The 27,442-nt window shown below is 42.8% G+C and overlaps 2 protein-coding genes across 2 annotated transcripts in view; one reads left to right on the forward strand and one right to left on the reverse strand.

The window, feature by feature from the left end:
* Window positions 1-1,664: 1,664 nt before the first annotated feature.
* CFAP97D2 (CFAP97 domain containing 2) lies at window positions 1,665-10,290 on the reverse strand (the record flags this gene model as incomplete). Its single annotated transcript, XM_082493670.1, is given in 6 exon segments — window positions 1,665-1,835; window positions 1,839-1,854; window positions 3,747-3,859; window positions 6,270-6,350; window positions 9,771-9,895; window positions 10,230-10,290. Coding segments are annotated over 6 exon segments (567 nt in total).
* Window positions 10,291-24,331: 14,041 nt separating this feature from the next.
* RASA3 (RAS p21 protein activator 3) overlaps window positions 24,332-27,442 on the forward strand; it is a 142,535-nt gene continuing 139,424 nt past the window's right edge. The window contains exon 1 of the mRNA XM_082498841.1: window positions 24,332-24,560. Coding sequence (XP_082354967.1) covers window positions 24,506-24,560 — 55 coding nt within the window. The 5' untranslated portion in view covers window positions 24,332-24,505. The remainder of the gene's footprint in view (window positions 24,561-27,442) is intronic.

A 27,442-nucleotide genomic window follows, 5' to 3' on the forward strand; every position in this document is an offset into this window, starting at 1 on the left:
ATGTTCTCTTTCTTTTTCCTTCATCTTACTTTTCATACCTTCTTCTTCCAGTTGCTTTTCTCTTTTTCTGTCTTGTTTAGATGTTTTCTTTTTAAATTGCTCTTCCTGCCAGAAAGAGATAAATCAATATACACATATGTAAAATAACGAACCTGTCACTGCCTTGATTCTGGAGACTAGAAAAAAGTGTTTTCTATTGACTAATTCTTACAGGTGTTCATTACAGAGCACAGACTTAACAGTTGATGTGGGGAAGGTTGCAGTATGTATTTAGTTCTCTATGAGAATTTGCTCATGCATTTATAAAAATATGCCAAAATCAAAAGTTGGTGAATGTATAAATACCTGAAAAAATAACTTACAGCCATAATTTTTGTATTTTCTGGTTATGGAGCACTGGGCTTTACAACCTTAGTATTTTTAATATAATTCTTTGGCTTGTGATGATACTTCCACAGTAATTAAAGCCACCTAATATTTTCCATTGTAGAAGCCTCCCTTTAGTTGCTTATTTCTTCGTCAAGCCTTAACTGTTTGCGTTGAAGCTTTCTATACTTGCTTTCTCCCTCAGACTGAATAGTTTTGGAAATCTTTATTAAAAATGATATAGCTGTATTCAAGAATGGTCTCTGGACAGAAGTTGGCAAGAGGTTCCATTTCTTGTTTACAATGCCACAATTTTTATTGCTTTTTCTTTTGAGTGCTATGCCTCTCCTGAGCAAATCCTCTGGAATTAGAACTGGGACCAAAGATTTGGCAGAAGGATAGTCCTGGGATAAAAGAAATACTACTTACTGTCCTCCAAAGACTTGGATAGATTTGGATGAGCTACACCTTTGAAAATCTTTTTACGTATGTTCAGAAACTACAGACTTCAAAAAGATTTCAGTGGCCTCAGGCTAGAGGTAATGTGTAATACACTGACTATAGGGGCTGAGCAACACCTGTATATATTGAATTAGACTCACATGGCAGAGGACATCCCTCCCAAAGCAAGACACATGACCATGGAGGCCCAGCAGTCCAAGGTGATAGGGAGGATGGGTAAAGGCAGAGCTGATGCCAGCTCCCTGCCTGGTGGGCAGGGCATGTTCCCTCTGGCTTGGGAGCAAAGTTGGGAGTTTGTGAGTTAGTGAGCTCAAAGCCAGGGAGTTTGGATGTGGAAAGGTTAAAGACAGCCAGTTTTCTTTCTCTGGGAAAGCTTGCTAATACCTCATATAGCTGTTTTGTTGTTGTTTTCTTTACCTCTGTTACTAATGAAAATAAGCTAGTTACTTTGTGCAGAATGGCCAGTGTGGTTTTGGACCCCTCAATGCATATGCCCACTCAGTCTCCTTAAATGTTGCTGCAGTGTTTGGCTGTTTCTCTCAGGGAACTGGTAAGCCATTGCTTCTTTTTTTTTTTAAATTATTTTTAAATTTATTTCTGAGAGCACCATCTCTCTGTGGTGGACAGTTGGGTTGTAGAAACTACTGCACTTACAAATCACCTAATAAAGTCTGAAGAGGGCTCTGGGATTCATTTGATAAGAAAGGCTGTTGATTGTGCGGCTGGCTGCCACTTGCAGTTAATGCCTAGGGCAAAAGCACACCAAAATGCCCTATATGGGCAGTTCCGATCTAGAAATAACTGCGAAGGAAAGAACAGGAGCTCAGGGCTACCTTTCAGCTCTGTGATTTACACCACCCACAAGGATATCTCGCAATATTGGCCATATATTTTTCAGCTCGTAGCCAATCCGCATGCCATTGCTGAACTTGATACTGAGGCTGGGACTTTTTAATTCTATCCAGAATGGCACGGTTCTCCCGATTCACTCTCCGCAGCTCCTGCTTTCATTTTTCTCCATTTAAACTAGAGAAGAAAACCATATAAGCAGAATCAAACTTCTTCACGCTTGTTCATGTTCCCACATCTGGGAACCCAGAATGTGAAGTACCTGTCAATCTTATGTCAGGGGAAATTTGCCTAGAGGTTTTATACCTTTCCTACAGGGACTTGCTCCTCCTTGATCTGCATTAACTGGCCCTAGCAACCCAATCCTTTTGTCCTTCTTAAGTGGATAGTCTTTGTTTGGTGTCTTCCAAATGCAGCCCTGCCTGTAGGGAGGTTGGATACATTTTACAGGAGGAGAAATGCTAGTTTTATCTTGGATTAATGCCAACCCTCCAGTCTTGGAATTGCTGTAGTGCAGTACTATAGGTGAGTACTGTAGTGCAGTCCTGTAGGTGAGGGCATAGCTGGTGTCTGATACCCTTAACAATCAACTTCAGTTACTTTGGTTTATACGTTTAATTTCTGTAGAAACCTGATGAACAGAGTTGGGAAGCATGGAGATAAGCATACTGCCTCAAACACCTTGGAAACTTTCTGTGATTTCTTTCCCAGGCAGCTGAGCTGATCTCGTAGCAGTCTCCTGCCACCAAAAAAGGACAGACTTGTTCTTTTCCTTACCCTGCTCACCACCCCGCTGCTCCCAGCTGTGTGGTCTTCACCCCTTGCACCAGCCCTGCAATTCATCACTTTGCAGAAAGTGGCAGAAAGACTATCCACGTTTGTTTGTTTTTGTTGGGTTAGTTTTCTGTTGCTGTCTCAAGTTTAATTAGCTAATGGAGAGGTTTGATGAAAACCAGAGTTGATCCAAAGAAAACAACAAGAGTTTGCCACTTGAATCAGGAAGGGAGAGAGGGAAAGAAAAGGGGGAAGATGTTCTGCTCCTTCCATATCTTGTGGAATCACGCCTTCAGTAGCAGAGTTTAACTGATGCTTGTTGGTGCCTGCACTGATCTGGGTGTTATTCACTAGTGACAAACCCTAAGTGCTATGATGTGGTCATGTCCACATCATGCAAACCCAACTCTGTTTCAAATCATTTCTGTCTTCCCAAGGAACTGTGCAAATATCAGGATATTTGTGACGGTGACTTGTAGTGAGTTCTACCTAGGTCACTTGCACCTGAGCTGCATTTTGCTGTCTGGAGACACTTTAGGGCTGATGAGCAGTCAGTCTGTCATGAAGTAGTCTGTCTGTAAATGAATCACAGGAGGTAACAGCTGCCACCTGAGTTATACAAACCATTCTCTTCACTTCAAAAGCCTGTCCCTGCTGTTAGCTGGTTTACTGTGCCCCATTTGAGGGGTGAATTTTCTCCTGAATCCAAAATATGTAAGGTGGGTCTCTCCGGTGATAAAGCCTTAAGGCGTATTTTGCTTTGTCTCCTTTGAGCAGCAAATCATATTTTTACTTCTGGCTGCTTCCTGCTCCACTTTTCTTTTTAATTTTTATTCTATTTTTTTTTCTCTGTTTTTATTTCATCTCTAAGCTTTGGATCTCCCTCTTTCCGGTGGTGTCTGTAGGAACAACTGGCAAAGTCAGCAGCAATGACTCACTTAGCAGGAACAACAGCTTTGCTGAGACATAATAGGTTTGCTTCATTTATTTCCCTTAAAAGTAGGGCAATGTTCTCTCTCTGTGATTTCCCCCCCTCCCCCTTTTTTTTTTCATCCCCTCAGTTATTAAACTGAAAAACTTTTTTAAAGTCATCTTCCCTTCAACAGAGGGTAGGAGGAAAATGACCTGGCATTGAATTTCATGTGACAGGGCAGGCAAATGGCTTTCTGAAGTGTTGGTTATACCTTAGGGTGCCTTTTAAAATATGTGTCCTCACAGAGCAGTTTATCCTTAGCTATGTTTGTCACTGGGCAGGTAACTTGATAACTACATAGAAAAAGTGCTGTTGATGTTACCTTTTGGCCTTATAGTTATTTTTGTTGTCGATTTGTCCCTTTGTTCTCATGATACAGGACACCTTCTCTAGCAGCAAATTATTTTCTCTTTCAATGATGGAAAGTCGATCTTCCTACAACTTTGTGTACAGAAGGGATAAAGAAATGATTCTGTTTTTACAAGGCTATAGAAAGCTGCAGTGATGTACCATGGATACCTAACAGGGTGTTCAAAATTGCTGTCCCCTTCACAGAGTGTACCAGACACTGATCAGGTAAAATTCTGTGCTAGTGTTGAGAGAACCCTTTGTTTCACCATTTTAATGGTGATGCAATGAGGGAAAGCCCTTTGCAATGCTGTGAATTTGACCCTGAAAAACTTCCCTGCAACCACAGCAGCAGCAGCCTGCATGATTAGCAAATGCATTTCATCTGTATAAGCAGAATTTCTATAAATATTTGTCAGTGTATTTTCCAGGATCATCACTATCATTTGTGTCTCTAGCAGCCTTCATAGACTCTTGTCAAAGTCTAGGATTGTTGTGATGGACACTGTACAAACACGTGATGGGACGCATCCAGGCTCCTCTGAAGGCAATGGGACTCTTTCTGTTATCTTTGGTGGGCTTTGGATTAAATGGCAATTTTTCCATTTACTTCAGTGAGGTTTGGGTGTGATGATATGGAAAGAGATGTATGAGGCAGTATAAGCAGGTTCTGTTCATCCTTAGCATGATTTTAAGCATCTTTAACTTCAGTTTTAAAATGGAAAATTATTAATAATCTCTGAAATTAACTGTATAATGGGCAAAATGCCTTAGTCTCAAAAGTGGGATGAAAATTGAAGGAGTGCAGTGGAAGAGGGAGAATCCCTTTGGATATCCTGGGCCATTGTCTAATTTGTAAAAAATGTTACCATATTATTTTTTGAAGAACACAAGTCCATGCTAAAAGTGTGTTTGTGGGGACTGGGAAGAAATGGGGGAGAGGTGAAGAGAAAAACTTGTTTTCAGTTATCTGAGTCCCAGGAATGCCTTCTCCAGCAGGACTGATTTGGAGGTAACCAGAGAGAGGATGGATGGAGGAAAGCTGGGAAAGCACTCTTTTCAGAGCTGGACTTCAACACCTTCTTCTCAGAACAGAATCACTGACTAAATAGTCTTGTTTTGAGCATACTAATTCACTCTTCTCCTTTCTCCCCCTTTTTTTCCCCATATTTGATTCTAGGCGCTCCAAAGATATTGCATGTCCTGTATGAAATGAGTAGGAAATCCTGCTCATCCCGCTCTGATAGTTTTGAGTGGCTCATGTTAGAGCAGCAGGTTACTGTAAGGAATCTAGTTCATCTGCTTTGTTTGCTGGGGTTTATAACCAAAGCAGGTCAGATGCTGGTCACATTGTCGTATAAAAGGACCTAAAACTGGTGCACTAAGTAATCCCATCAGGCTCTGAATGACCTTGAGGGGAACAATTGTAAAGAAGAACTGGCCACTAGAAGACTGCAACATCAGAGGGTTTATTTTTCTTTGTTTCTGTAGCAGTTTGGAAAGACAAGGGATGGGAAAGAGACTAGGACCACAGTCTCACTTCCAGGTATAAGGACCTCTAGTTCAAAGCAACATGCCTAAGAGTAGTGGGTTCCTGTTGGTGTTTTTCTGTTAACCTCTGTGTGTGGGGGGGTTATGCAATGTTTCATTTTCAAAGGAACTTTATCAGTGTTATTTTTACAGTAATAGGAAAAAATTAACGGCAGCAATTGAATCCATGTCCTAATATAGCATATGATTTTATGCATGGAGGAGAAATGAATTGTTTTGCTAGTGAAATGATTTTAAGGTGCCTGGGGATTATGATGCCGCACAGTGAGATGATAAACAATTTTAAGGAAATTAATTCTGAAGTCCTTACATGGGCTACGCTCCCATTGCCTGAGGGGCACTGTGTTGGAAATTAAGTCTTTGACAGGGTTTATCTGCACGTATTTTCTACTGTGCTCACATTTCAGTTTTTTAAATCATTACTGTTTCCTTTTAGTGAGCAGAGTTAATTAAGTAACCATTTATTTTCCACTCTTGCGTTTTAATAAAAATTTCCCTCTTGGGAGCAGTAAGATTTTGAAGGATAACTGCCAGTCAAGGCTACCCATTGTTATTTCTTGTGCTTTGACTATGTTAACATCCTATTATTCAGTTCATTGCTCTGTGTGTATCTTGATGATTGTGCTATTTTTATTTGCAATGTTTTTTTCATGGTTGTGCCGAAGTACCTTTTAGCAGGCTATCTGAACACTTTAGCACTTGTTAATCTGAAGCACTCTGATTTCATCAATAATCATAAAGATAAAATCAGTTATTTAATGTTGCTGGGAGTGTGCTATTCATGGATCCTGATAGTCCTGTTGCAACAATCACTGCACCAAGGAGAGGCGAAAAAAAAAAAAAAAAAGGCCCTGAAATTGTGACCACCTGGTAGTCTTTTTGTTTTCTTTGAGAGGAGTTGTGAAGGTAAGCATGCTAGTGTGCATTGAAATAACCAATATTATACCTTCAGCTTCCCTAACTTCAGATGAAGGTGGCTGTATATTGCAGGGGCACTTGTGTCCACTAGTGGTTTTGCTCCCTGGATCTGCAACACAAATGGAATGTTTATCCATTTTTGTTGGAAATACCCTTGCATATCATTACGGGAAATCTTTTAATTCTTTTGTTCTGTTTTGTTAACCAGCAGTAACACTATTAAACATATGATTCATTACATCGGCAAAGCCAGACTTGCCCAGAAGAAGAGTAGTGGGAAATGAAAATGTTAAAGGGAGTTGTTTTAAAGTCTGCTGGAGATGCAAAGTGCTCTTTATGTTAGAGAAATGTAAAAATACGTAAAGTCTGGTTACACTGGTGTTGATGTTATGACACAGGAAAGACTGTCTAAGAGAAGGCAGGCAGTTTTTATTAGGCATCCAGCAGAAATAAAAAGGCTAGAGAAAGATTCCAGGTACTCCTAAACTGTGCCAGATCTTCCAAAGGGATGCACATTTAGGATGCTGCCAGAAAGAGGTAAGCAATACTGGAAAAGGGCTTGTGTTGAAAATATTCCCAGACCTCTCATTATTAGCACTTTAGAATGATCATCTAGAGCAAATTGTGGATCTAATTATTCTAATAATTGGAGTTGATAGTTCAGTGGCCCAGTAATATTTATCTCCATGTTATCCTAAATAGCTGTGCAACGTACGAGGAAGAAGAATAATCTGTGAGCTGCCTTGGCCTGAAGAAACCCTGTGGAAGAAAAGCTGGTAATGGGGAGTGGAGCGAGACAGGATTTAGAGGGAAGACTGCTCTCTCTCTCAGACTGGGGTCCTACAGGGAGTGAGACCAGATTGGTTAAAACAATACTATGATATTTTGTGGTCTCCCACTGTTATACCTCATACTTGAACTGTTCCAGCTCAGGCAGACTCAGTAATACAGAAAGAAGAAATACTTGCTATTTAAAAAACCAGAGGCGGCTAAGTAACAGCAGCAGGCACAGCACCAGCACAAATCCCATGCAGCAGGGCATGATGAAAGCACTGCCTGACTGCAGCAGAAGGTTTCCACATCTCTCTCTAGCAACTTTGTAATGAGCTGAGAACCAAGTTTGAATCCCTGATGGCAGACCTGTCATACATGCTACCAGGACAGGTTCCTTTCTTTTATAATGGGGTGAATAATTTACAGCATTGACTGGGACAATGTTTAGCCGTTTCTAGCTTTGCCTGAAATTCCCTTGAACTGCTTGGTTTCTTGTGAAATCGTTCAGCGGCTTTTTTTTGTGGCAGTCGTCTCTGAGGAGGTGGGTTCCCAGAAGGGGCTAACTGCTCTCAGCTCCAGCTGATTTCAGGGGGAGATGAGAGCGCTCATCTTAATCCTTTCTAGATCCCATCATGTTAAGTAGCTGATTTTTACTGGGTAACAGAACTAAACTTGGTAAATCTCTGAGAGTTTTGGTGGTTTTGGCTTCTGCTGCTGCTAGCTCCTCTGCTTCTCCAGGTGCTTTAAATTATCATGCTATCAAGTTATTTTAAAAATAACTTTACAAAGACATGCAATTTGTAAAATAGGGTTGTTATTGTATCAGGCAGTAGAAATCACCGGTGTGAAGAAAAATTGTGATATTTATGCAAACTCTGATTTTGATTTATAGATATGCAAACTGTTTCAAACTTGAACAACAAAAGGTGGGTTGAGAAATAACACTTCTGTGGAATTAGTATCAATATAATATGATTTTCTGGAAAGTGTTATGATTAATTTGTCTTCTGTCCTTATGTGCACAACAATAAAAGGTAAAACCTGGTATTTTCTAAGCTAACACTAATCTCTGTGTGGCACTTTCCAGAGCCATGGTTGTTTTGGAGCCATTTTATATTTAAATCTCTGCAGAATTTTGCAGAGAGGAGATGTAACTCTGTGACACCACCACCCCCCCCACCCCCCCCCCCGTCCTGTCCCATTCCTTTCTTGTTAAGAAAATAACAAAATTATTCAGACTGGATGTATGTGTTCTTGTGTACATAGAAACGTACTGGCATTTTTTTGTACCTTTGCATCATGGAGAAAATTATCCCTAACCATTGCCATCATTTTAGTGGTCTTCTCCAATAAGTGTACCTTTTTTGGTGTGTTACCTTTTATTCTCGCTTGTTCCCTATTTTTCCCCGTTCTCTCTTGATCTGTTTTTGTGGGTTTTTTTTGTGTGTGTGCATGAGCTCCTTCAATGCAAAGCCTGCACATCACCAAGCAGAGGCCCTTAGAGCCTTTTCTCAGAGCGGTCCCTGTCCCTCTTGGCAGAGCAAAAGCCTGTGCCACACGTGGGCTGCGTCATTCAGGACAACCTGCCGAATTGCCCTGCTGCCTTCAGTTACCCCAGCCCGCAGGTACCACTGCTCTGGTAGCTGGCACTTACCGCAGCAAGCCTGAATTCACGCCAACGGAAGGCACGGTGAAGTTTCTGGGCAACTAGCGTGGGAATTCAGGAGCGCGCCAGCATGACAACACAGGGGCACTTGAAAAGGCCACTCTTTGGCCATTGGACACCTTGTTAGTCACTGCTTGAGCCAGGTGTGAACCCTGCAATAAGGAACAAAATTCTGTACCTTCTAAGCCATCCCTTGCCCAACATGATAGTTACTCTTTCTCTTTGCTTGCACTCAGAAATTAACACTTCTGTTTAATCCAAGAGCATTTGAGTCGTGGGAAATGTTTTGTCCTCAATAAATACATTTCTTCACTATATATCATGATGATATCTAACCTCTATTCTTGGCCTCTGAATGCCTTAGCGTGTGTATGAAGTGCTCTGTACACTGAACAAAGAGGTCTGTATGCACAGCGGATGCTGAGAGTATTTCAGCTACACTAATATCAGTTCCCTGCTTTACAAGAGCCACTGTTTAAATAGCCATGCTTATATACAATAGTAAGCCTCTCGAGGTTAATTCACACAGAAGGAAATTTATTTATTTCTCTCAATATTGTCAATTTGGTTAGAAAAATATGTCACGTTCAATTATCTGCCTCATCTTTAACTTTTTTCCACCTGCAAGTCAAATTATGGGAACAATGGAAGGAAGGAAGGAAGATATTTTTATACAGTTAATGAAACAGATCCGGTCTGGAAATAATGAAGAACTATTTCTTCATATTAAACCTAATTATTTTGTGATAAAATCTTCTTAAGGTAGAAATACAGTTGAATCATTACTGATAGTATTCACTACTTACAGATTTTTCAAGAGGGAGCAATCCTGCATTATTATGGATTTGGAGCAGATGACTGAATCTCTTTCACTTCTAAATTTGGTCAACTTAATTATGATAATTCTAAATGGACACAAAAGCTATACCTATATTTGCTGGATATTCTTAAAATGCATCTCTTGTACCTTATTGCTGATCAGTAGCTTTCATAGCAGTATTAAAAATTAGTAGAGAGGTGCTGTAGCCTTTTTGGGTAAACTTATTATTTCACGAAGGCCTCTGCTCTTTATCAAACAGTTGTACCTACCCTTTTCTTGTGTTCTTCGTATTTTGCTTTGTCCCATTTTAGCTGAAGATGTTTGTTGCCACATGAGAAAATCGGCTGGTAGGCTCGATGCATCTTGCACAAAATAGAGCATCTCTGAATCTGGGCTTTAAAAACAAACAAACAAAAAAGAGTATGAGTAATACCAGCCTGAGCCTTTCCTAAAACGAAGCCCTGGAGACTTGTGGTATGTTTGTAGCCAGTCACGTGGGGGTTGTCATGGCATCGCTGCTCAGAAAAAGAATGAATAGCTGGTGGTAGCATTTCAAACAATACATTTAACGAATAGCAAACAAGAACCGAATGTTATAGCAATGCATTCCAAAGAGTATTTTATTCATATATAAAATAGATCACCAATTGTACTTCACTAGCCAGACTTCCTCCCATGGATGAAGGAAAGACAGCGGTGTAAGCTATTAATAATGCTTCGCACACTACCGTAAATATGCAAAGGACTGTATAGTGGGCTATATTTGCTGAGCCTTGAATCAAACGGCATGCCTCGGTAATGCTCTGAGCAAACCCACAGTGGGAGGTGTTATCTTTTGCACTGCAATAACTTGTTTAAAACATTATTTTTTTTTCATTGATAAGTGTTCACCTTTCAAAAGCCACAGCAAATGTGTTCGTAGGGAAATAGTTCTGGTTTTGAATAGCCTTTTCACCTTGCTTTATCTGCATGCTATCTGATTGCTAATGAGTTACAGAAAGCTCAAACAAACTTGCAAAAGCCATTTATTTACGAAGTTAACCACTGGTTCTTACACCAGGCCACCTAGGCTTTCATTCTTCGTAGGCTATACTTGGCAGGGAGATGAGTGGGCAAAGATGTTTTCTTAGGCCCACCTGAAAATGAACAACATGCTTCTGCTCATTCAAGCTCAGCTTGGCCACCTCCAAAGCTGGGTTTAAGCTGACATGGTTCATTTGATGTTTCCATCCTTGTGGTGTTGAGCACCCTGAAGCTGGGTCCTGCAGGCTGCCGAAGGCCTTTGCTTTTGGCTCATGCGTTTTCTTGATAAGGTCCATAGTTCCTAAGGAGAAGACTTGAATTACAGCTTGAAGCTGTCATGGGTCTTTTGAAACAGGTAAGATAATGCGCATTATATAAAAGCACTCGGAAGGAGGGAACCTGTGGCTGACAGCACCAAAATTCACTGACCAGAATGGATCTGTACGAGGATGAACCAGGGGATATTCCATTTTGGCACATGGCTGTTTGTGCGGGTTTTTCTTACATGGCATCTCGTGTGGGTGCAGAGGAAAAGCAACACATCTGTCACACAACTGCCCAACACAGAATCAGGGCCAGTGCTCTCTTGAATCTCTATCTTGATTAACTTTTGTATTTCAGTAGCAAAGTAAGGTTGGATATAGGTGTTTGTGATTTTTGTTATACTTGATGTGAAATGGTGCTTAAACAACAGAAGCAGGCATAAAATTAAAACCTTGATAAATACTAATTTTGAGCTGTGAAGCAAACACCCTTATTTTCAGACAAATGATGGAAGGAGTTGAAGAGTAGGTTTTTCCAGCTGCTTGCATTCTTATTATTTTCCTGTTAATGTAACAGGAAGATGTGGCGAATGTCAGTAAAAATAATAAAGAGTACAGAGTTAACATGCATTTCTTCAAATATATATAAATTCTAACTGTGCACACAATACAGTTATATTTTGTTCTTGAACAAGGAGAAATACTGAAGCCTTCATTTGCTTGGCAGGGTCTTGGCCTCCATCTTTTAAATGCTACATGTGTAATGATCTGTTACGGACAGATCTGAAGGGCACCATTATCAAAGGAAACTTCTCATTGTTTCTGATGAAGCCCTTAAAATATAAGGAAAACTTAGCCTCTAATACTGATGAAACCATGGTCCACCAAGAAATTGAAATCAGTGGGAATAATTTTTCAGCTGCTTCTTAATTAAAGTTTGTGACAGAACGGAAGTGGCTTTAAACTTCTATTGTGGTTGCCTGTGCTTCCTCTGCCTTCAAAAGCTGTGGACCATCTATGCATTTGTACTGAACTTGGTTTCAGGTGGATTTTTCGTGGTGGTGGTTTTTGTGTTGTTCTGGGGTAAGGAAAACAAAGCTCAGCAGTTTCAGAACTGACTGTCTTAATGTTGAACTACCTAAGGTCCAGCAGGTCATTTCTGTCAGAAGATGGTGCTGGAAGACAGGAACAGCAGGTCCTACCTCTTTCTAATCTCACAGTCTAAATTTACAACTACAACAGGGGATTCTTTAGAGTAGCATTTCACTACTCTTCACAAGCAGACTTGTGAAGTACCCTTAACAAACCAGAGGACTGGACCTACTACCTCTACAAGATAAAACAGATATTTATGAAATGTTTATTCTGTTGGTTATACAGTGTTATGAAGTGACAGCCATGGGAATTTCCATGTTGTGTGCAAAAGGACTTGCATAGAATTTCTTGACAGCAAAAGCTACTTGCTGAAGAATAACAGATGAGAAATAAGTAGATAAAGAACGTAAGATTTTTTGCAAAAAGATGCTTTTTCCAGTATGTATCAAGACACGTATACATTCAGCTTTCACGCAAAACAGAGAGTGTTTTCTATAGCATGAATGCAAGATAGTCAATACCAGCCTAATATTTTAGTATGGAAATCTTGGACTGTGCTGAGCTTCTTTTCTGAGATCTCTGTACCCTACGGCTCTCATAGGTTTCTGGGTTTGCTTTTTAATCTCTTTTTTTTTTTTTTCTTTTTTTTCTTTTGGTCTAATTTTTGAGCAAACCTGCTCATATAATGCAGACTGTAAGGTCTGCAGGTGGTAATGCTGCTGGGAATTTGAATCTTGAGTTACTTCCCCCTTGAACTATGTTGCCAGGTAAGTTGGTGCCCTTTCCACCGCCTTGGCTGGAAGAAGAGCTCGGGCTGGTGCATGAGCTGCCAGCTACAGCAACTGCCTATGCTTATGGCCCAGTTGCAGAATAAGTTAAAGATGATGCTGCTTTTCCTGCTGCATTCCCAATATAGATCATGTTTTTGGAGGTACTGTTGTTCACTGTGACCACAAGTGCCTTTTCCGATGTTTGCTTTTGCTATGAACTTTGTATATGTAGTTAGAAAACGTACACTCTGCCTCTTACAGTTTCTTAAGCTGTAAAGGATTTCTGTATGTGTGAAGAGGAAAACAAGTCCTTTTTTTGCTGACAGCTTTCCTGGTTATTTTAAAGTCATGGCAGTTCCTTACCTTATTCTATGAAGTCTTTGACCAGCTTTGGGCACATGCATAAACTGAACTGCAGGACTGGAGCCATTTGTGGGTGTGCTTGAGGATCAGGCTCAATCTCCTTTCATTCATTGCCTGTCCCTGGATGGGCATTTGGAGATGCTAAGAGAAGCCATTTTTTTTGTCTTTTTTTTTTGTTGGTTCAGGCTGTTACATGATAGGATCCAATGCTGTGACTTTGACCCTGCCAGCTCACACCCTTATATAACTCACAAGCAAACCGCCCGACTGAGTAGCTGAAGAGTCCATCTGTAGTCAGGGGCATAAAAAAAGCAACTGGAAAACCTGCTGGGGTGAGTGGGACCTGCTCTGTCTGTGCACACAGCGTACCTAGCTGCTTCCATCTAAGGGCTGCCTGTGGTCACGCAGAGTGCGTCTTTCTGCATATGTGTGCAGCAGAGCAAACCCTTCGCAGCGCGGCACGAGCTGCTGGCTGTGCTGAGCAGTGCAAATGGAAGGGGGACGTGAGGGCTATGGCTCCCACTACAATACAAAAGCAGGTTTACCAGATGCTTCCTTTAGACTTGACCCCTTCTGGAAGCTTGGAGCAGGAATTAGTTTTTTGGCTGGGGAAAAAAAAAGGTTGTTTCCCACTTATTGTCTAAGAAATTGAGAGAAGGGAAAGGGGGAGGGAAAAGAGGAAGAGGAAGGGAAAAACATTGCCATAATTATATAGAGTTTTATTTATATATACACATATGTTTATATCCACATACACAATTTTAAATCTTTCGGACAATGTTTGGTAAGATCCAGCATTTCCTTGATCTGCAGCAAAAATGCCAAATAGACTCATGCTGCTAACTAATTTTCCTCAGTGGTTTTAATGTGGGAGGAGGGCACACAGGGAGAGGAGAGGGCTCTCGGATGACTGACTAAGCTTCTGCCTCGAGGCCAGTTTGCCCATGAGTCCCTAAAGTCCTTAGCTTTCCGAGGCAGGCAGGCCTTACGGCATGGGTGCTGTGGAGTACGCACCCAGAGGTGAGGACAGGGCACTGTCCCCCACCTTTGCCTGAGGAGAGGGGCGCTTTCCGGGTAACCCCAGAAGGCCCTGGAGAAGGTAACTGGGAGCAGGCTGTTGCCACTGGAAAGCTGCTCTGGAGCTAGAGGAATCCACCTGGCCATCTGCATTCAGCCATGTGCTCCATCTGCGTGGGAAAATTAACCTTTTTCTGCATACAAACCTCACTGCAGCCATGAGAAGATTTCAGGTGTGCGCAGGCTGGAAGTACTGCCGATTCTTTGTCTGGCTTTTTTTTTTTTTTTTTTTAATTTGTGGGTCTCTTCTTTGCACCAAACCCTTGTCAGGCTTCACAAGAGGAAACCTCAGTCCGCTTGTCAGCATGAGGCATAGCTAAATTTACAGCTGGAATGAGGGCAACTTGCCGGTGTGGACAAGGCCCATGTTCCTGGCAGAGAGGTGGCAGCCTCCGAAAGAGTGGCACAGAGGAGAAAACTGGGAGGGACCGGAGGCATAGCCACCTCCTGTGAACACAAAAACCACCAAGAAGCCACAAACGCTTTAAGCTAAAAAGCAAATGCTGACAGAAATGTCATTTTGTGTGTTTGCAGGTGGGTGCACGGTGGTGTACAGGTGTTGAGGGAACGGGCCGTGGTTAGTATTCCCTATGGGAATGCTGTGTGCTGCCACAGGACGCAGGCACCGCTGCACGCCTTGGGCAGGACTGGCCCTTCTGCTCCACGGGAGGCGTGCAATAGCAGATGCCAATGTTAATTCTTGCTAATGTGTTGCTCAGTGTTTTAGATTTGTTATATTGCTTTCAGGGCTTATATTACTTCTTTCTGCTATAAACATCTGATTGCTTTATAATGGCTAAAACAAGTTAGTGGAGAAAATGAGGAATTAGTTGTAATTTTATTAGGTCCTTGGATGTGTATTCTCTTTTTGTCTTTCTTTCTCCACTCCAACCCACAGACCTGGATAACCTTCAAAAATTACTTGTATCCCCATCTTCCTTTAACTGTATGAGTTTCAATAAGGCTAAATGCTGGGTCGTACGCTTTGGCCACAACAACTCCCACCAATGCTACAGGTTTGAGGAGGAGTGGCTGTAAAGATGCTCAGCAGAGAGGGACTTGGGGGTGTTGATTGATAGCCAGCTGAACATGAGCTAGAAGTGTGCCCAGGTGGCCAAGAAGGCCAACAGCATCCTGGCCTGTATCAGGAATAGTGCAGCCCGTAGGACAAGGGAGGTGATTTTACCCCTGTACTTGGCGCTGGTGAGGCTGCATTTTGAGTACTGTGTTCAGTTTTGGGCCCCCCACCACAAGGACATTGAGGTGCTGGAGCATGTCCAAAGAAGGGCAATGAAACTGGTGAAGGGTCTGGAGCACGTCTTATGAGGAGCAGCTGAGGGAACTGGGGCTGTTTAGCCTGGAGAAAAGGAGGCTGAGGGGAAACCTTATCGCTGTCTACAACTACCTGAAAGGAGGTAGCAGAGAGGTGGGAGTCGACCTAGTCTGTCAGGTAACAGGTAATAGAACAAGAGGAAATGGCTTCAAGTTGCACCAAGGGAAGTTTAGATTGGATATTAGGAAGAATTTCTTTACTGAAAGGGTCATCAGGCATTGGAACGCGTTACCCAGGGCAGTGGTGGAGTCCCCATCCCTGGAGGTATTTAAGGGTCTTGTAGATACAGTGCTTAGGGACATGGTTTAGTGGTGGGCTTGTCAGTGTTAGGTTAATGATTGGACTAGATGATCTTACAGGTCTTTTCCAATCTAGGAGATTCTGTGATTTTTCATTCTCCTTCCTTGACCTCAGAAATAATTGAAAGGTACCCAGAAAAAGGCACTGTTTCCCTGAATGCAATCACTATCTAAATGTGAACTCTGGGTGCTTCTAAACCTGTTGGGGACGTAGAAGTCAGCTGCTTCAGGGCCTGGGTATGATTTTTGGAAAAAAAAAAAAAAAAAGAAAGAAAAAAAAAAAAAAGGTCTGAAACCCTAATCTAGTGGTACCTGTCTCTTCCCACTGGCCCGGGGAGATCTGCCAACTTGAAAATTACACCAATACAATTAGTCCCATCATCGGCCAGTCAGATGCAATAAGCCAGCACGCTGACGAGAACTGCTAGTCTTACCTGTGCGTCCTGCTACTATTCAGCCTGTTCCACACAAACAAGAGAGCAAAGCCAGTCTTGCAGTGCTGCCTCCGGATTTACCCTCTGGCTTACTTGGATTGCTTACTCTGCTTGCTGGCACAGAGGCATCCAGTTACAAGGTTCTGGCACTCTGAGGAATACCTCATCCAAACCCTCTCGCTGCCTTTTTTTTTTTTTGTGTGTGTGTGTGTTTGTTTTTTTTTTGAGTGAGAGCAGATGTCTTCAACAGGCAGGTTTTGTTCTCCTGAAGGGTTTTATGGGCCACCGTAAAGCCAGAATGGTAAATATCTTCAAATGAGGTTCAACAACAATGCTAGACTGTATTGGGTAGAGGAAGAAATCCTCTGTGAGGATGGCGCAGGGGGACCTGCAATTGTGCTATTTCCAGCAGAGTGGCAAGAATGCTATGCCAGTTTGAGATGGGATTAGCTGGATGCATTAGTTTCAGATTATATATCTTGCCTTCTGGTCGGACACAGGCAGAAAACATTCTCAATAGCAAATTAAATTTCTGTTTGTTTAAACAATGTCATGTTATGGCTTCTCTGTGAATGCACGTAAATACCCCCATGTGCAAATTAAACTTTCCCAGTGGGTGCAAGAGCAACAAGCTCCTGGGTATAAGAAGCGTATTTTGCTCTGATATTTCTGCTTGTTTGATGAGTGACCAGATCTTCCATCGGTGGAAGTTGAGATATCACAGCTATTTCCAGCAGGTGGCAGATGATAATCATGCTAGTAACCAAATCTGGGTACAAATTATGTGTTTTCCAGACTGTTTATTCAGATATTGACTTAAATATACACATTATATAGTGGCTATAAATGTGATTCCAACAGCAATAAGATAAGATTGCATAATTAGAGCCAATTAGTAGTTAACCATGATCATATGTAATTAAATGCTTGGGAACCAAGTGTGGTATGATTTTATTTTTTTTTTTAATTCAGCTTTGATTTTTTTATCTCCCAGATCAGAGAAATTGCTTCTATCCAAAAACCTCCAAATAACCATCTGGCTAATTGTATTTCATGGTACAAGATTATCTTCACTCATGTACTGTGATGGGAGACAGCTCCTCCATGCAGTCATGCCTGGATAATTAGCTGATGCTTTGAAGAATTACATGCTAAAAAAAATGGTGCCAAATTGCGCCACATTGCCTTTCCTAGGTAGCATCTTGCTGGCAGAGTTGCTCTGCCTGAGTGGTACTGCTGACTGAGGGAAGGGTTTTTTTCAGATTAGCAGTCCCCTAAGGAGGACGTGATTTTTCTCCTTTTGCTCTTGTTAGTAGTTACTCACACACATGAGTAATCCCAGTGGGTTCAATGGGAGCTATTCACCAAGCAGAGAGAGGGTGGCATTTGCAAGCTGACCTGCCAGCATTGGCTTCAATGGGATTTTTGAGCAAATGAAAGACCACAGGATCTGACCCATAGTAAACGCATGACTACATGGAAAAGTCTATTCAAGGTTTAGAGCTGCACGTGGGATAGCTGTGTCACTCACAGTGCTGATTGTGGATGAATTATGCAAAGCTTCCCAAAGCCAATGTAAACTTTATAGCATGTCATATATATCTTGCTTATAGCACGAAACTGAACATCTCCAGGAGGCAGAGAAGTGTTTGTTTTATGGGTGGGTTTGTGTAGATGTTGGTAGTATAATCCCAGTGGCTTCCCTCTGGGGACTGTACAACCTGCTGGGACGGGGGGGAGAAGATGGGGAGAGCACTCTCCTCGCAGTCCACTCAGAAGAGATACTGTTGGTGCTGCTAAACTGAGGGGGCTTGAAGTTTTGCCTCAGAGCTGGAGAGTAAGGATGGAGTCCTGTGTTATCAAATTAACTCTCATAAAGAACAAAGAAGACTGCAGATGAGCTGATGACATAAAAGTGGAGAAAATATGAGTGGTGATTATGGCTGCCAATATGCAATGATGTGTGAAATACTGGTGTTTATATGCCTGCTTGCATAACCACACACTATCGTAAACAGCAGTACCCAGTATTTTATAAAAAGTAGAAAGTCCTGTTGCTGCTCAGTTTTTCTTTCTCAAGATTATTTGCTGTTTTCACTTAGTTATAGCAGTTCCACAGAAGGCCAATGTGGGAGACATGAGAATAGATGCATACTTATTAAACTGCAGTAAAATTCACTGCATTTCATTCTTGTACATAATCACTGTTTTTTTTTTCTGTAAGATCTTAATGCAGTTTTATTACATTATAATCTTTTATGGAAGGATAAAGGGATTTGTTCCTTAATAGGAAAGCAAAGTTTATAGGCTCAAGTAAAGCAGATATGACCCAGAACACAATGCTTCTACGAGTTTAATCAGAAGGTATTTCATGTTGGTAAACTTCATGGGGATCCTGAACGTTCTGTGCCTGCTGCTGAAATGACTTGGATTTTAACGTAGTTACATTTTTTAGGAGGACATTAGACTGACAGATTTTTAGAAGTGATGAACAAGAATTAAAAGAGCAAAGTGTTTTGTTTTGTTTTTTTTTTTTAAATAAATTAAAAAAGCATACAACATGAAAATTAGTTGTATTGTCTCAGCTATTGTAACAAACAGTTCTCACTGGCCCCTTTTTCCTGTAATTAAAGCCATTTTTCTTTTCCCCCTTCTGGCCTCTTCCTGGCCCAGTCTTCCAGCACAACCAGCAAAAATGTGAGATTTTTTTAAAAGGCAAGTAGTAAAACAACAGGTAGACATGCTTTTCTTCCTGTACTCAGGGGTCACAGTAGAGATCTTTGCTTTCCTTAAGTGTAGTAACTGTAGTGTAATTCCCAGTTTTTCTGCTTTTGATGCATAGATCTATTTCTATCCAGTGTGAGTGCACCATACGTGTATATACTAGTACACACACATACAGAGTTCATCTCAGTAGTGTCCACTCTTTCCCATATTTCTCCTTCAACTAAACATTGTCGCCTCTGTATTTTTGTGAAATCTGTGCTGCTTTGCCATTGTTGCTGAGATTTTGCTAATTAAAACCACTTCTTGTTATCATTCTCTTCCTTCTTTCATTTAGTGTAATGGCCAAAGTGTTTCTCTGCCAGACTAATCATACAAGCAATTTCATTACTGTTTCTTCATTCCTGTGTAGCTACATCAGATGCAAACTCTTAGCCTTTGGAGACACAGGTAATCACAGACTCATTCTTAATTTCCTACTTACATAGGTTCATTATATGTCTACCATACTTCACTATGCATGGAGACGGGGGAAGGACGGCAGCCCTTTCCTGACCAGTTGGTTGGTTCTAGGACTTCAGGAGAAAAAAAAAAAAGAAAGAAAAAAGACTACTTTTACTATCTTACTGTGAAAGGTATCACTGCAAGGGCTGAATTTACCAGTCAGAGTCAGGGAGTAAGATTCAGAGACAGTACCAAAGACATCCTTGCTTCCCCACTCACTTTGCCAGGGATAAATGTTTCTTGGGTCAACCTAGTTGGAGTAGCCATACCATGCATCTCTATATGGATAGTAACTGCCTTTAAACCTGGTATAGATATTATTAGTTGAAATTATCTATGTCTTCCTAAAATTCAATCGCGGTATCTTGCTGAGTTATCAGATCATAGTCTCACTTTGTGTTACAGTGATATTTTCTTAGATTTGTCTTAAATATGTTGTTCCTTCACAGAAATATAGGTAGCAGCTTTGTGGTACCCAGGGGATAGTAGGTTCATATTTTGTTAGTTTCTTGCATAATGCAAAAGGAGATTTGAAAACTTCTTATAGTCTGTTTCCTCCCGAGAGAAAGCTATCATGTAGATCAAGAGAGGAAATTATTTCCTTGCTTGGCACAAATGAGTCACAGAAAATGACCTTCTTTGTAGTCTAATTTAGACCCAAGAATCCTCTGAAGAGCTGATAATATAAACCCATATGGCTTCGATGAAGAAAACTTGGAAAAGATATTGTCATTAACAGACTCATCCACATCTTAAAAAACAGCATTTCACTTCGCCTAGATTTTTTGGTCAGACTGCTAGCAGCTGCAAACCTCATGTTGCCTGCACATGTTATCTGTAATACATACACACATGTGATATGCTGCTGCTGAGGTTTCATTTCAACAATGGAGACACTGAAAAAGCAATGCACAGTCTTTGGCTGTTTCTTATAATTCGTTCAACATCTTTAAAAGTACATATTCACATGAGTTTTCAAACATTCCTTTCATTTACGTTGTTGGACTGTACAGCATGTAGATTTAGAGACAGATATTTATTACAGATCAAGCAAAAAGTTTTTAGCCTTATGTCAAGAAAACAAAAGACAACAGAAAATAAACTAAAACGCTGATACACAAAAGCACTGTCAAAAAGTGTCAGCAGAAAAGAGCTGGTGGGAAACCAGAAGAGTAGTTGGACAGCACAGCGAGCCACAATTAACAATTTGTAGATTCTCATGTGAGGAAGCTTGGTTTATTCTACAGCCAAGTGTGTAAGAAGGTGCCAGCTTTTTTTTTTTTTTTCTTCCTTGCTGTAATTTAAAAAAAAAATTACTAGTTTTTTTTTTGATGTTTCAGTGTTCTGTTTTTAATGTTGGTCTGTTCTGATTGTTGCTAATTGACTCTGTAGCCACCTTGGTAGTTTCTTTTATACTTAAGTGCAGCAGTTAGTGGTATTTGACTACATTTAAAGGAAAGGTTGGGTTTATGGTTGAATTTTGGCACAGCCTTCCGGGATATATCTGTGCTCTTGCTAAAGCTAGGGCATCCTGAAAAACCACCTGGAAGTATAGCTGTGGGTAAGCACGCTCTCCTAAAGCTGCCCAGCATGCCACTGTGCCCCAGTCACACCTTTGAATTGGGATGCTTTCTGCTCACGTTTCTTACGATCATGGGCAAAGCATTTCAAAGTGTCATGGCTTATGGGCCTGTTGTTTTTCATAATATACAAATGGCAGTCATCACAGTTTGTTTGGCTTTTTTTTTAACCAACAAACGTGGTACGCCACACCCCCTTGTGAGCACCGGTGCTAGTAGAGAGAGGTTGGAAGCAACACCTGAGGTTAGGATGTGGGGGGCAACCATTACCTTAGATAAGAATGGATTTATGCTGGGTCAAATTAAATTAGATTTAAGAGTGGTGGACTGCGACTGGAAATTTGGGTGCACAAAAAGGAATTTATGTTGTCGTGGTTTAGGCCAAAATCCACTACTGGGGACCTGAGGGACCCCAGATGGGACCGACATGGTTTTGTGAACTTATAACAACTGAGTTATAGGTAGATATCTGGTTTTGTTTCCTGGACATAAAGGAGACGGAAGTGCCATAACTGTCTGAAAAGAACACAACTGCAAAATGGGAAGGATAGTCTGTTGAATATCTGCTCAGAGTAACTCTTAGAGCAGCAAATGCTTGGAAGAGAATTGATAAATTGATTTTTTATTTTTTTTTTTAATGACTATTTTGAAGTCAACTTTCTGCAAATGAGGAAAGCTTCAGATAGGGAAATGAGGTCAACTCAAGTCTTTATGTACCAAAGGCAAACAGAGAAAACAGAAGTAAAATATTTTATCTGACATATCTATAATATTTAGAGCATGGAAGCATGTTTCTCCCTGATGCTGTTGGGGAAGATTTATCAGGTCCCAGTACCAGTGTGTAGAAGTTTCTTTGGTTACTGAATCACCACAAGTACAAAGATAGCATGCTTTTAAAGAGCTCTATAAGCTCAATTTGTGAGCTCGTTTGGGGTCAACTTATAAGGATCCTGACAATAAGATCTCTTTTCCTTTGCTTCTATCTAGACTTTATCCACTTGCTTATAGCCAAAAGTCCTTGTTTCTGCCTGTCTACAGCATTTTGTATAACAGTTGTTTGCAGTTCTTCTTCAGTGAGATGATTCAATGGTCCTGTTTTTATTTACAGCCATTGTATATTCCTTTTTATCTGTCAGCATGTAGAGTGTTAAAACAGACTTGTGTAACATGCATACTCCAAAACTTTTTGCCCCATCCAGCATCGGAGAGGCAACAACCGGTTGGCTCACCTGAGTCAACGTCCTTCTTAAAATGTGAGCTGTCTTATCAGCATTATTGTAGCTTCTGTTCAGGCTGCTGCTTGTGTTGCCTCTTGTTCAGCTGGAAGGTGAGACAAAAATAGGGGAGTCAGAAGTATTGTGACAGGTGAAACTGGGGCTATGGTAAAGAAAATACGACAGGTTATTAGTACAGAGAGCACTGAAGATATACTGGGGCTATGGTAAAGAAAATACGACAGGTTATTAGGACAGAGAGCACTGAAGGTATCATGGGGGATGCAAAGGACTAGCAGGCAGAGGGGCTGTAGTACTGCAGTGGGCTGGGAGCGTTACAGAGAAAAGACTACACATGGTAGGTGGAATGAGGATAATGTAATGAGGTTACAGGGGACACTGGGCATATTGCAGCGAGGAAGAGAGAATTACAGCATGGATGTTGGTAAATGGAAGCCTCTGCTTTAAAAAATTCCTTCAGAGTCTTGTGCTATAAAAATATTTTTATCAAATTACATACGTCACTTGGCTATGCAGACAAGGAGAATACAGTAAGTCGGGCAGCTCCTTCAGATAACTCACTGCTTCCTTTTTTGGCTGTGTGCTTGCCAGCTCCCTTCAGAGTTAGGACCATACCTGTGCTGGAAAACCTAGACGTCACAGGCTTTCCTACAAGCTGACTTCCACTGCCATTGTAGCTTCTTCTCAAGTTTTCATTTGCTCTTATATATTTCAATATCTCACTTTTTTTTTTTTTAAATAAAGAGAATTCATTACATATTGAACCTGCCATGATTCAAGCAATGATGGCCTGCTCAACTGTATTCTTCTAGCTTCCTGGACAACTTCCTGCCTACAGACTTCATACTGCCTATGACTGACTTAGGATTTGCCTTCTGATTTCTTGCTGCCCTTTAATATTTCGGTTCTTTCAATACTACCTTCTTAATATATGTATAGATTGTCCTTTGTTTGCCTTTCTCTCACTCCTGAAATTACAGCTAAAGCGGGAAAGCATTTGATGGGGGGGTTCCTCTGTTTTTTTTTCTTTCTTTTTTCTTTCTTTTTGCTGCAGGCTTGAGAAAGGGCATTTTGTTGTGTCTTGGACATGCTGGACTGTGATGTCCCCAGGCTGTTCTGCGTAGGGGTGTTTTAAGCCTCCTCAGGGGGGGTAGTGACTGTCTGCACCAAAGGTAATTTGATTTTTTTTTTTTTTAATAATGCCACCTGTAGACCTCTGTTGAGCTTTGTGCTCTGCTTTTGGCAGACCTTTGGGGAAAGGAGGATTTCAATTACTGCCTTTACAAGACCCAAAGTTTGGCACCGAATACCGACACAGGTCCTGTTTCTTGCTGTTTAAGGTTGTAATCATTCAAGTCTTGAAATCTGAATTCCCTGCTCTTCCCGTGCAATCAGGTAGAGCCAGCTTTGCCGCGGATCAAATGGAGCCAGGAGACAGCCTGGCCTGCTCCCAACGCCCGGGCGGGTTTGTTTATTTAACACGGGACGCTTTTTCCCCGCTAATGAATGGGTTCCAACACCCGGGGGCATCTTTCTGGCTCTGTGGGAAAGAGGGCTTTGGACACCCCTCCTTACCTCCCTTTCGCCATGACGCGCAGGCCCCGCGGACGCGGCCAACGGCTGCTCCCCGACGGTTGGTCCGGCCCGGCGTTGGAAATGGGCCACGGAGTTAGTCAGCCTTCCCCCCCCTCCCCTCCCCCCGGCTGCCCCCTCGGGAGTCCCGGCGGGGCAGGGGGGAGGGGGACTGCAGCGTCCGGGAGAAGCGGAGCCGCCCCTCAACACCCGCCGCCTTCCCCTCACGGCGCGGCGGGACGGGGGCGGGGGCAGCAGCCCCGCGGCGGCTGAGGGGGCGACCGAGGCGCGGCGCGCGCGCTCCGCAGCTGGGCGGCCGGCGCGCGCCGCGCTCCAGCTGTTGCAAAGCACCGCACCACCACCACCCCCCCCGCTCCGCCCAGCTCCACCGGCACCCCGCTCCCCCTCTCACCCCTGGCAGGCAGTGGCCCAATCAGCGCTGCGGCCGGCTCTCCCGCTGGCCAATGAGTGGGCGGGGGCGGGAGCTGGCTGCCTGAGGGGCGGGAGGCTGGCGTTGTGCTCTAATCCGCTCCGCTCGGTTGCTCGTTCGCAGCAGTCCCGTCGCGGTGCGGTCTGAGCTCTCCGTTCGCCCTCTCTCCCGTCGCGGCGGAGCAGCTCGCCTGCCTTCTCCTCTTTCTTCTCCTCCTCGCCCCGGTCCGGCCCCTGCGTCTCTGCGGCGGCGGGGCTCGAGCACTGCTGAGCGCCAGGCGCGGCGGCGGCACCACCACCACCATGGCGGTGGAGGAAGAGGGGCTGCGGGTCTTCCAGAGCGTCAGGATTAAAATCGGTGAGGGCGCGGGGTGGGGGGCGGCGGGGAGGCGGGCGGTGAGCTCCGCTGGAGGCAGCCGGCGAGGGCCGCTCCTTTGCGCTTCCCTGAGCGTCGCGTCCCGTCCCGCCGGGGGAGCGACTGGGGGGCGGTGGCGGCGGGGGGTCGCGGTGAGCCGGGCGGTGCCTGGCGGCGCCTCCGGCCGGCGGTGCGGGGCCGGTGGGGAGCGGCGCTGTGAGGGCCGGCCGGCCGGTGCCTGCGGAGCGGCCGGGTGCTGCGGTGACAGGCCGGCAGCGCGGTGCGTGTCCGGCTGGCCGGGGGGAGCCCGGGCGGCGCAGGATATTAGGCGGATTTCGCGATAATTTTTTTTTTTATTATTATTTATTTTTCCCCTTTTCGTTGCTAAGCTACGCGCTAAAAGTTTGAAGGCGGCCACCGAGTCTCAGTGCTGCGTGTCACTGGCGAAGCTGGTGTGAAACCGGCCAAAAAAGCGGGTTGCGGGAAGGAGCCGGTGCCTCAGCCCTTTGCCTCGGTGAGCGGGAAGGGCAGAGGCTGCTGCTGCTGCTCCGCGGCTTCCGACGGCTCGCGTTCGGAGATTCACTCTTTCTGCTGGCTGTTGATCGAGTTCCAAACCACATTATTAGAAAGTAAGCGACAGATGTCAGCCTGCAGAATAAACTCTCCCTGGTATAGTTCTGAGTGTGCCGGCTGGGAGGGAAATCCCTCGTTTCCGTAATAGAGTCAAACCCGTATGCAGAGGGAGCGGTTTGCCTCGCTTCGACGGGGCACGGTGGCGGGGAGCTTGGGGGGAAGTGGAAAAGTTTAGTGCCGGGCTCGCAGTGGTGGGTATTGAGTTGGGCTTGTAGCTTCCTATTAGCTCTCTTGAAAAAAAATCTCCTCTTGCATATCCATGCATGTAAAAGCAAATTTGCAACCACAAATTGTCATGTTAGATAAAACTGAAGCTTCAGTTTGCATAGGAAATCTCATTATTGGATAATAGCATTAGCATTTCATTGCTAGGATCGTTTCCTTATTGATTGTTAGCAGGCAGTTTAGTGATAGCAGACTTTTAGTTTACGTTATAAAATTTTACTCTTAAAATTATGTGTTGATTTTGTATTCTTTTATACATCCAGAAAACAGATTGAGTAAGACTATGAAGTATTGTCAGAGACTTGTTTTTTGTCTCTTTTCAAAGGGGGGGGGGGGGAGTCTTTTCGCAAGGGAGAAATTTGGACACCGTGCAAGTGGTGTTATTGCAGGTTGTTCCTATCTGGTGGTTTTTTAGTGAAAAGAGTAAGAACACATTTCACGTATAGGATGCGAGTGTCTGGTTTTGGTTTTGTTTTGTTTTTTTTTTTTTTGAGAAGAAAGTGATGTTGCTATACCTAAATGATTGATGTCACTAGAGTGTGGGGATTTCTTTGAGTGGTAGAAGAGATTAAAGATAATAACAGCAGCAAAAGACTTGAGATTAATCTCATTAAATCATGGACTAAAGTTAATCCTACTGCTGACTTCAGTTATCAGAGTCCTCATCAGAGCTAAGCATTTGATTAATGTGCAGTATTGCAATAAGGATTCTTGTTGCCTTTTAGTGTGGATAGTAAGTAGGAAAACCTGCGTGCATCACTAGTACACAGCTGCTTCACTTCTGCCTTAGAAGCAGAAGGTTTTTACTCAATGAACTGCAAGAATAATGCCAGGCGCTTTCTGGAGCACTGCTGTGCCCAGGTTTTCTACTGTAATACAGCAGAGGGCGATAATAAGTACACAAAAAAGCGACCTCTTTCCTTCTGTTCACTAGAAAGTATCTGAAGGTATATTTATCAGCTTTCATGGCAGGAGGACAAGTTTCTGGGATTTGTTTTCAAAAGTTAAATACCTTTCTGTAGTTGACTATCTTTTGTGAAATTTGTCGGAAAAATAGAAGTGGCAGGATTGCCCTGATGGGTTGAGGAAGTATTTTTAATCTAATAGGCCTTGTAAAGCAATCCTAATCTTGAAGAAAGGGTATATGGAGGCTTGTAGACTCCCTGCAAAAAACATCTGTCAGTGGATTTGAAAGGAAATGGTGAACACTGGAGGGGCACTACTTTTGTCAGCTATTTCCAAGAGTAAATTTGTTTGTCTTTTAGGAGTTCCTATTTGGTAGTATCTTGTAGGTTTCCCTCTTCTCTCATGACAGGAGGCTTTGAATCTTTTGATGGGTTAAGGGATAAGTTATTTGACGACAAAGGGATAAGTTGCTTCCCGTCTTGATTTGCTTTGATTTATCATGCTCTAGAATTGATCAGTTCTGTTCTTTGGGAGCTTGTTTCATGGCCAAGCTGGGACTGATATCTGAGTTTCAGATATTCTGTGCTTGATCCGGTAAGACGTTTCCTTCTCTGTAGTACCTTTGCTGGCACATCACAAATGGGGGCACTGATACACATGCCTTAGTGTAAATCTGATGAAATGTAGGAGTGGTGCTTTGAAGAATCAGTGCAAACACACTGTGAGATCAGGGTGGGGCACCCATGGTGGCGTACCTTTCTTAATAGAGAGGTTGATGCAGCTTAGAGGCTTCAGGCTGTGCAAAACATCTGTAGCCTAGAGATGTTTGAATCCCCTAATGTATTGCTACGGCTGGGTCTGGTTGTATAGTTGCAAGAAGCTGCAGGTAAATAAAGGCATTTTCTACTGCTGGTGTAACTTGTTCTTTTGGGATTGATGGATTGCATAGAATCAGCCATATTTAGCTAGATGGGTAATTACATCCCAGATCTCTTAAATGCTTTCCCATTCTGAGTAGTGTTGTTTCTAGTCGTGTTTCGGCTTGGCTTGAGCAATCTGTTTCATCTACTGAAAATGTGAACCCTTGGGCTTCCTGGGAACCTGTGTTTCCCTTTCCCTCA

This window comes from Vanellus vanellus (assembly GCF_965231255.1).
Source record: "Vanellus vanellus genome assembly, chromosome: 1".
In the NCBI taxonomy this organism is placed as follows: domain Eukaryota; kingdom Metazoa; phylum Chordata; class Aves; order Charadriiformes; family Charadriidae; genus Vanellus; species Vanellus vanellus.